This window comes from Propithecus coquereli, unplaced genomic scaffold, assembly GCF_000956105.1.
Source record: "Propithecus coquereli isolate 6110/MARCELLA unplaced genomic scaffold, Pcoq_1.0 Scaffold59, whole genome shotgun sequence".
Classification (NCBI taxonomy): domain Eukaryota; kingdom Metazoa; phylum Chordata; class Mammalia; order Primates; family Indriidae; genus Propithecus; species Propithecus coquereli.
The window spans coordinates 6,431,348-6,442,110 of NW_012151840.1; the positions used below are offsets into that span (position 1 = coordinate 6,431,348).

The following is a 10,763-nucleotide window of genomic DNA, read 5'->3' on the forward strand; positions in this document are numbered from 1 at the left end:
TCATATAAACTATGTTCTGTGATCACAAATTAAAAAATTAATTTTTTTTCCAGAAAGCATTCTGGAAAATCCCCAAATATCTGGAAATCAAACAACATATTTCTAAATAGTCCACTGGTTAAAGAAAAACCACAAGGGAAATTAAAAACGATCCCAAGTTGAATGAAAATTAAACACATAAAAATTTATGAGATGCAGTAAAGCAATGTTTAACATGAAATTTAAAGCTTTAAATGCTTCTATTAGAAAGCAAGAAAGGTCTAAAATTAATAATGTAAGCTTCCACTTTAAGAAGCTACAAAGAAAAGGGCAAATCCAATCTAAAGTAAGCAGAAGAAAGAAAATAATGAAGATCAGATTGGAAATCAATGAAATAGAAAACAGTAGAGAAAATAAATCGATGAATCCAAAAGCTGGTTATTTGACAAAAAGCAAAACACGAATAAACCTTAGCTATATCAATCAAGGGGTGAAAATAAAGATCCAAATAACCAATAATGTCAATGAAAGAAGAGACACCACTATAGAATGTACAGAAATTAAAAGGAATCACAAGGAATACTACGAACAACTTTATGCCAATAAATTAGACAACTTAGATGAAATGAACAAATTCCTAGACACAAATTATCAAAACCAACCTGAGAAGGAACAGAAAAATCGGACATATATCAGGTAAATAAAATGAATCAGTAATTAAAAACCTTCCCACAATAAATTCAATACGGTATCCTGCATTAGATCATAGAACAGAAAAAGTCCAGAAACTGAATAAAGCCTGGAGTTTAGATAAAAGTAACGTATCAATGTTTGCTTCTTAATTTTGACAAAGGTATCACGGTAACATATTAACAGTTTCTCTTAAGAAACCGTGTAAAACCTTTGTTCCTTCTCCACTCCCACTGGTTCACTTGACCAGCCTTAAAAATAGAAAAAAAAAGAAACTGGATAAAAGGGATGTAGGAACTCTGTATTATCTTTTCAATTTTTCTGTAAATCTAAAATTATTCCAAAATAAAAAGTTTACTTAAAAAATCTTTCCACAGATAAAGTCTAGACCAAAATGGCCTCATGGCTGAATTTATCAAACATTTAAAGAAGAAATATAACCATTCCATACAAACTCAGAGGAGGGAACACTTCCCAACTCATTTTATAAGACCCATATTACCTTGATACTAAAGGAAACAAAGACATCACAACAGAACTACAAACCAATAGCCCTCATGAACACAGATGTAAAAATTCTTTCAAAAAATTAGCAAATCCAATCCGGCAACATATAAAAAGAATTATACACTAAGATCAAGGGTGGTTTATTCCGGAATGTGAGGCAGGTTTAACACCCAAAAAATAATTACTGTAATATACCCTATTAATAGGATGAAGGATAAAAGCCATATGATCATATGATGATGATACATAAAAAGCAGGTGACAAAATCCAAAATCCAATTCAGCTACGATAAAAACTCTCAGCAGACTAGGATTAGAAGGCACTTCCTTAACCCTGATAAGGGACATCTACAAAAAGCCTACAGCTAACATCATAATTAATGGTTATAGACCAAATGTTTTCACCTTAAGATCAGGAAGAAGGAAAGAATGTCTGCTCTCAAAACTTTCACTGACTGAGGCCGGGCGCTGTAGCTCACGCCTGTAATCCTAGCTCTCTGGGAGGCCGAGGCGGGCGGATTGTTTGAGCTCAGGAGTTCGTAACCAGCCTGAGCAAGAGCGAGACCCAGTCTCTACTAAAAATAGAAAGAAATCAATTGGACAACTAAAAATACATAGAAAAAATTAGCCGGGCATGGTGGCGCATGCCTGTAGTCCCAGCTACTCTTGAGCCCAGGAGTTTGAGGTTGCTGTGAGCGAGGATGACGCCACGGCACTCTAGCCTGGGCAACACAGTGAGACTCTGTCTCAAAAGAAAAAAAAAAACAAAACTTTCACTGACTGAACATTGTACTGGAGGTTCTAGTGAGTATAACATGGAAAGAAAAAGAAATAAAACACATCCAGAGTAGAAAGGAAGAAGTAAAATTGACTTTATTTGCATGATTTGGTTTTAGAAAATCCTAAGGAATCAACAAAAAGCTTCTAGAACTAATATGTGAGGTTGTATGCTATCAGATCTGTACACAAAAATCAACTGTTTTTATATCCTAGCAACAAATAATCCTAAAATGAAATTAAGAAAATAATCCCATTCACATTAGCATCAAATATACTTAGGAATAAATTTAACAAAAAAATGCAAGACTATGAAACATTGCTGAGAGAAATTAAAGATCTAAATAAATGGAGAGATACACCATGTTCATGTTAAAAAGGCAACACTCTCCAAATTGATCTCTAGATTCAATACAGTCCCTATTAAAAATCCTAGCAGGTTTTTTTCCTTTGGTAAAAACTGACAAGCTAATCCTAAAATTATATAAATAAAAATAAAAATATATATAAAATACAAATTTGGACTTACGATAACTGATTTCAACACTTACCATAAAGCTATAGTAATTAAGAGTGTGGTGCTAGTGTAAAGATAGACATTTAGATCAATGTGACAAAACAGAAGGCAGAAATAGACCCTCATATTGATTGGATAGTTGATTTTGACAAAGGTATCAAAAAGATAGTCTTTTCAAGAAATGGTGGTGAATAACTGGATAGCCATAAGCAAAACAAACCCTCAATCCTTAAGAACTTTTAACTCTTCAAAAGACACTATCAAGAAAATGAAAGCACGCTGGGTGTGGTGGCTCACGTCTGTAATCCTAGCACTCTGGGAGGCCCAGGCAGGAGGATCCCTCAAGATCAGGAGTTCCAGACCAGCCTGAGCAAGAGTGAGACCCCGTCTCTACTAAAAATAGAAAGAAATCAATTGGACAACTAAAAATACATAGAAAAAATTAGCCAGGCATGGTGGCGCATGCCTGTAGTCCCAGCCACTCGGGAGGCTGAGGCAGGAGGATCGCTTGAGCCCAGGAGTTTGAGGTTGCTGTGAGCGAGGATGACGCCACGGCACTCTAGCCTGGGCAACACAGTGAGACTCTCTCTCAAAAAAAAAAAAATAAAAAAATAAAAAGGAAATGAAAGCAAATTGGTTTTAACTGATCAGCACCTAAGTGCACATATAACAATAAAATTTACTGGGCGTCAGGCAGGTGGGAGGGGGGAGGAGGGGATGGATATATACATACATAATGAGTGTGATGCACACTATCTGGGGGACGGACACGCTTGAAGCTCTTGACTCGGGGGGGAGGGGGAGACAAGGGCAACATACATAACCTAAACATCTGTACCCCCATAATATGCTGAAATAATAAAAAATAAATAAATAAATAAAAGAAGCACAAAATTACCAAAAAAAAAAAAAAAATGAAAAGACCAGCCTACACATCTGGGAGAAAATATTTACAAAACTTATAAAATCTGATAAATGAATTATACCTAGAGTATATAAATAAGTTTTGTAAGTCAATAATAAGACAATTCAATTTTTTTAAAAGGCAAAAGACTTGAATAGGTATTTCCCCAAAGAACATGTATAAATGGCAAATAAGTGAAAAGATGTTCAACATCATTAGTCATTAGGGAAATGCAAACTACAATGACAATATGATACCACCACACACCAACCAGAATGGCTAAAATAAAAAACTGACAATAAAAAGTATTGGCAAGGAGGAAGAGAAACTGGAACCCTAGTTCGCTAGCAAGAATGTAAAATGGTATAACCATTTTGGAAAACAGTCTGGCAGTTTCTGAAAAAGTCAAATATACACTTAACATAAGACCTAGCAATTCCACTCCTTAGTGGAATACCTGTGCCCAAAAAGAATCATTAACATCCACCCAAAGACTTACACATAAATGATCATAGCATTATTCATAATAGCCAAAACTGGAAATAAAACGTGTATCAACTGAAGAACGGATAAAAACACATGGTACATCCACATAATGGAATATCATTCACCAGAAAAGTACCAAACTACTGATACATGCAACGTGAATGAATTTCAAAAACATTAAGTGACACGAGATGAAAAAAGTCTTTGGAAAAAAGAAAAAATAATAACATTAAAAAAAAAACCCCAAACATTAAGTGACAGAAGCCAGATACAAAAGACTACTTATTATATGATTCTATTTATATAAAATTTCTAGAAAAGACAAAGCTATAGAAAAAGAAAGCAGATCAGTGTTTGCTGGAGGTGACTGGGGACTGATGACAAACAGGCACAAGGGAACTTTTTGGGGTGATGCAAGTTGTTCTAAAATTGTGTAAAAATTTACTAAAACTCAAATTGTACACTTAAAATGGATGAATTTTATAGTATCAGTAATATCTTAATAAAACTGTTAAAAAAGAAAAAAAAAAACAATCTATTGTTTTGGCATCCATACATAGGTGCTAATGCTACCTATAAAGAAAAGCAATAGACTTCACCATGTCCCATTGATCCTGGAAAGAGCAACAGAATTCAGAATGGAGCTTACAAAGAATGGGGAAAGGAGAGTAATGCAATCATGGTGTAGCACATAGGGAAGATCTAAGATACTAACAATGTTGCATTTTTCTCTGTAAGTCAAGTCAGGCATTTTGGATTATAGAGTTAGTGATAATGGTTTCTCCTCTCTTCTATTATCTTCTATTTGCTCATCTTCCAGTGTTGAAACACCTCAATTATGAGACTTTCCTATCCAAAGCCTCATCCCTTACCTGAATCAATACTGAGGACATCATCATCTTCATCAGGAATCTCAATTATTTCTGTAGGCCTGGAAGCTTCGTCCTCAGAGCTACTATCCCGGTACTGTAGGCCCAGCTTGGAGTAGAAGTCCTTCACCAAAGACTCACAGTTAGTCACTGCCCTAGTATTGGAACACATGTAGAAAAGATCAAAGCCAGTAGAGGAAGTAGAGGTATAGGAGCAATTAGAATTTATATATATTTTAAATATAGACTATTCTTAACTTAAATAGGCCACATTCCAAAGTGTCTATGTTTAGAATTTAGAATGCTTTTCCCATACAAACATGCTTTAAATAGTGATTTGGTTTCTAGACCAATTCCTCAAAAATCCAAAATAAGAGCAAGTTACAGTACTTTCAATCTTACCTAATTATTTATCTCGTTGTTATTTGAAAATATATTCTACGTGACAATTAGGGCAACAGAAACAAATCTTTTGGGTGTTTAGGAACTTATTAATGCTCCATAGTTACAAAAGACAGCAGCTCTTTATAATCCTCGCTCCCTGAATGATCTTACTACGGAAACAAAGCAATTGCTCCAGAATACATGAGGAAGGGGAAGGGACTCAAGACTTGGACTTCCCTACTGCTGATCCTATATCAGCCTCTGAAAGATGAAAATTGTACTTATGGGTGATTGTGAGGTTAGATTTTAGACCATAAACTTTGAGGAGGAGTAAGGTTCTACATATCTGTACTTTGTAAAGTATAAAGTGCTTGTATACAATGTCATGAACAATTATACTCTAAAGATGTCTGTGAATGGAGAGATTTCCTTCTATTTCCCAAGTAGTCCTCACCTGGATGCATCATCAAAGAGTTGGTCAACATGAGCCACCTCAGATTCTTTCTGAATTACCCATGTCTCCAACTCTGCTAGCTGCTTCTTACGCTGCTGTACACAGTCCATCTTCTCCAGTTCTTCATCGATGAACTGCCGCAGTTCCTCCATAGAGATACCCAGTTCTTCAACCACTGCCTGTTGTAGCTCTGCAATCTCTTCAGATTCCACTGCAGCTGTTGCTGCATCCAAACCAATACACCCAGGAAGGGAGGACATACTTTTGTCCTCTGCATGGAACAGAAAACTAAAATTACTTCGGAGTCATTATAACCACAATTAATACAGAATTTCAGTTCTCTAATAAAACTCATTCCAACTCTGCTACCTGTTATTCAAATAATCTATTTTCTCTCCTCATTCTCCAGAATCTGATGCTGAGGTTTAGTAGCACTCTCATCACCTGCTATAGACTAACAGGCCTGAATAAGATTTAAGTTTGAGATGGCATGGAAAACATTCATCATGCAATAGGGAAGTACAGAAAATAATGTTTTAGGAAACCAAGAAAACCGATCTAGAGAGGAAGATATTTTTGTGATCTAATCTGTTCCTTACTTACTTGACTAACTTTATAAATCTTTGTCTATATGTTATGCCTAATTTGAATAAAACCCCTACTTCGTAAAGGCGATGATCTATATAACTCACTAACTTGGTGTTGCTGTTTTCTCTTTCATTACTTGTTCCCCTTACATTACTTTGCTTCCACGTGGAAATTTATTTTTAAAAAAGCCTATACTATTTAAGCACACAAAAGTTTGCCACAAAAAGGTTTCCCCAAAGGAAAGAGAAGTAAAGCAATCTGGGAATAAAATGTGGCTACCTAATACCCACAATCCAAATAACCCACACATTCACGTTAACTGCTTTTTTTAAATCAAACAATAAACCAAAACTAACGCCAGAATGCCCTACGATGCCAATGCCAGTTCTCAGAGACTCCATTTTTCCTTTGCCCACATACCGGCCCACCCCCATGGTACCTATTTTAGGGGTGCGTCCCACCCATCCGCAAACCCAGCTCAGCCCCGCCCCCGCTCGCCTCTCGGGTACTTCCTTCACACACTCGCCCGACCTCCTCCCCAAAACAAAACATCCCAGATAAGCCTTTGGTCTTCAAATAACTCAATTAACAGTATTTCCCAAACCTCCCTGCTTCTAGTTACAAGGGCTCTTTTTTACCAACCAGACTCCAGACTCACGACCCAGGGGTCGGCCTCGACGGAAAAGAGCGAAACCGAAGGGAAAAGGGAGCAGGGGGAGGGGAAGAAGCGTGAGGGAGGGAAGGGGAAGCAAAAGAGAAGCCCGGAAGCAAACCTTTAGCGCCGTTCCGGTCACCGCGACGGTAGCCTGACGGGGTCAAATCCAAAGCCGCGGGGCGCCCCTCAGAGGCTACGAAAACTAAGATGACTACGCATGCGTTAAGACAGAGCCTTCCAGGACACACGTGAGAAGCGACTGGCAGGTCAAGGTAGGCGTGGCCAGGAGGCTCCACCTCTCCCACCATCCCCCTCGCCCCCCCCATCCGGCGACTAGTAGCCGTAATTCTACGTTTATTGAGTAAAGACTTAGTTGGCAAAGACTCTTAGGTTTAGATTTTTTTCTCTCAGTTTTACTTGAGTTTTGGCTTTGTGTGTGTGTGTGTGTGTGTGTGTGTGTGTGTGTGTGTGTGTTTTAGATAATGTCGCTCTGTTGCCCCGGGTAAAGTGTAGCTCACAGCAACCTCAAACTCCTGGGCTCAAGTGATCCTCCTGCCTCAGCCTCCTGAGTAACTGGGACTATAGGCATGCGCCACTACGCCTGGCTAATTTTTTCTATTTTCGGTAGAGTTGGTTCCGGCTCTTGCTCAGGCTGGTCTCCAACTCCTGAACTCAAACAGTCCTTCTGCCTCGGCCTCCCAGAGTGCCAGGATGAGCCTAGGTGCATAGGCATGAGCCACTGGGCCCGGCCTTGGGTTTATTATTTGTTACGTAAGTCTTGCAAATTGTAAAGGATATCAAGATGTAATAAGAAAAACGTGATAATATCCTCTCCTTCCCCATCACTTACCACTCCGTTCCTTTGAGGTAAAACAGCTTAGTTTTCTAGTCTTACATGGATAGACTGGTATGTATAGTGTTATGTGTACAAGTTCATGTCTGTAGACTTTTTGTTTTCGTCTAACATGTGGACATTTCCTGAAGCCAATAAAGATAAAATTTGTCTTTTGACAGCTAAATAATACTTGGCAGTATGGTTAAACCATATTTAGAAATTTAGATTACCTTCAGTTTTCAGCCCCTACAAATAATGCAACAATAAAAATAAACATACTTTTTAAGTAGTCTTTATTTCTGTAGAACAGATTCCCCAAAATGGAATTTGGGTTACAATAATATACACTTTTTTCATTTTAATAGAATCTGCTATCAAATTCTCCAAAAGATTGTAACAATTACTCTCACTAGCAAATCTCTGAAAGTATGTTTGCACACACCCTCATTAGGACTGGATGTTAACTTTGTAAGTTTTACAAACTTGATATGTGTTAAAATAGTATCTATCAGAATAGACTAGGTTCTGTTGTGGAAACAACTCCAAAATCTGAGTAGCTTTTTCTTGCTCACACTGCATAATCATGTCTAGAAGGTTGATGATGGGGCTCTACTTATGAGAACTACTCAGGAACCCAGACTGATGAGTAGTCATGCCCCAGGGAGAAAATGCTAGAGGGGCTCACATTGACAATTAAAGTGACTCAGGACACTTTCATTTACAACTCATTGGCCTGAATGAATCACAAGGCCCTAACCAACCACAAGGGGGCCAGGAAGAGCAGTCATGTCGTCTCTGGGAGGAGGAAGAACTGGGTATATACTTGATGAACCAGCGCTATTGTCGGCTACCACAGTATCTCATTATTGCTTTAGTTTGTTCGGCTGTCTTTACATTAATTGTACTAGCTATTGAATCTAAGCACCTAATTTCATTTAAAAAAGCAAAGACTAAAATCTTGTATGTAAGACTGGAAATAGTGCCCAAGCAGCCAGGATTGTCAAGTCCTTGAAATTCTCTCCTGCTGACCACATTTTTGCTTGTGCTCGTTTTACTAGTGTCCTGGGACCACGCTAAGTGCCTGTTTCCAATTTTTAAGACAGCAGGAATTGAGGTATAGAGAGGTGAAGGGTTCCTCCAGATATTTGAAATTCAGCATGTTCCACATTCATCATGGTGTCATCTTCTAATCTGAACTAGAAATTTTAGACATAATACCCGCTATAAAACACACACAAGGGCCAGGCGTGGTAGCTCACGCCTGTAATCCTAGCACTCTGGGAGGCCGAGGCAGGTGGATCGCTCAAGGTCAGGAGTTCGAGACCAGCCTGAACAAGAGCGACACCCCGTCTCTACTAAAAAATAGAAAGAAATGATTTGGACAACTAAAAATATATATATAAAAATTAGCCGGGCATGGTGGCACATGCCTGTAGCCCCAGCTACTCGGGAGGCTGAGGCAGTAGAATCGCTCCTGAGCCCAGGAGTTTGAGGTTGCTGTGAGCTAGGCTGACGCCACGGCACTCTAGCCTAGGCAACAGAGTGAGACTCTGTCTCAAAAAAAAAAACAAAAAAAACCACACACTCACAAGATATTTATTGAGTACTTATTACAAACCAGGCACTGTTCTAAGCACTTCCCAGTTATTCATTTAATCCTCACAATATTCCTACGAGGTAAGAACTATTGTCTCTTTTTTATGGATGAGAAAACTGAGACATAGAATTTAAATAAATTTTTCCAAAGTCACACAGCTAAAAAGGCGCAGAGCCAGGCAATTTGGTGCTCTTGAACCATGATTTAATGTAGCTTGTTTATTCCAGTTTGGAAGGAAATGTTTATTATATCTTCCCCCTTCTTTCTTTTCCTATTCTACCACCTTTCTTTAGCTCTTGTTTCTTGCTAGGACAAAATAGCCTCCTAATTGGTAGGCCTTATAGATCAATCCTACATGTAGCTCTAAAATACAGTTCTGCTCCCATCACATACCCCTGCTTTAAAATTTTTTTTTTCTATATGTCTGCAAAATACAGTTCAAACTCCACAGTATAAAATTAGAGGCTTTTCATAATTTGGCCCCAATTTACCTCTTTGGCCATATTCCCCATCCCTCCCTTCACACTCCTGATTATGTATTGTTTCTCCAACATGTTTATATATATGACTTTTACATCTCCACACCTTTGTTCATGGGCTCTATCTCCTAGAATATTCCTTCTCTGTCTCTGCCTAGAAAAATATTAGTTCTCCAAGGTTCAAATCAAATGTCTTCTCTCTGAAGTTTTCCTAAATTGGCAGTTGACAACCTTTAGCATGTATCAGAATTGCCTGGAGGGCTTGTTAAACCACGGATTGCTGCTCCATGACCAACCGCTGCTGGAGTGGGTCTGGGTTGAGTCTGAGAATTTGCATGTCTAACATTAATTTTCCCAGATGATGCCTATGCTACTGGTCCTGGGACCAGAGTTTAAGAATCAGTGTCCTAAGACCATCACTCATCCCCTGCAGAATTAACTCCTGCTTCTGTGCTTCCATTACCTTAGTTCATTCCACTTGTGAGTTGTCAGTGTATGTCTCTGTCTCCTCTAATGGTTTGTGAACAGCTCAAGGCTCAGATCCTGTCTTTATCGTCAGCTTTGTTTCCCCTAGCACCTGATATATTGCCCCACACATGTGGTGCTCCATAATGTATGATGAATAAGCGAAAATCTTTGCTCTGCTGATCGAATGATATTTCTACTAGTTATATTCTTTCAGCTTTTCAGTATGAGGGATGGGGGAATGAGGAATGCTGAGGAGAAACAGCATGCTATTTTGGAGCATATTTTTAGTCTCATTTCTTCATTGCCCTAAGAAGGCCGAAGTGGTTAGTCCTGTAGAAACCAGCAGAGGGAAATCAGGAGGTGTCTTCTAAGCCTTAGAATCAAAGGGTTTGCTACTCAGTGTGTAGTGGGGGAGCTTGTTAGAAATTTTAAATTTCTGGTCCCACTCAAGATCTACTGAATCAGGCCGGGTGCGGTGGTTCACGCCTGTAATCCTAGCTCTCTGGGAGGCTGAGGCAGGCGGATTGTTTGAGCTCAGGAGTTCGAAACCAGCCTGAGCAAGAGCGAGACCCCGT

The 10,763-nt window shown here is 38.7% G+C and overlaps 1 protein-coding gene across 4 annotated transcripts in view; it reads right to left on the reverse strand.

Moving 5' to 3' along the window:
- The window catches only part of SETDB1 (SET domain, bifurcated 1), a 33,555-nt gene extending 26,696 nt beyond the window's left edge, over positions 1-6,859 (reverse strand). For all 4 annotated transcript variants that reach the window (XM_012658825.1, XM_012658824.1, XM_012658823.1 and 1 more), the window contains exons 1-3: positions 6,797-6,859; positions 5,567-5,837; positions 4,732-4,883 (exon numbers count right to left, since the gene is read on the reverse strand). In XM_012658825.1, coding sequence (XP_012514279.1) covers positions 4,732-4,883; positions 5,567-5,826 — 412 coding nt within the window. In that variant the 5' untranslated portion in view covers positions 5,827-5,837; positions 6,797-6,859. The remainder of the gene's footprint in view (positions 1-4,731; positions 4,884-5,566; positions 5,838-6,796) is intronic.
- Positions 6,860-10,763: the final 3,904 nt, after the last annotated feature.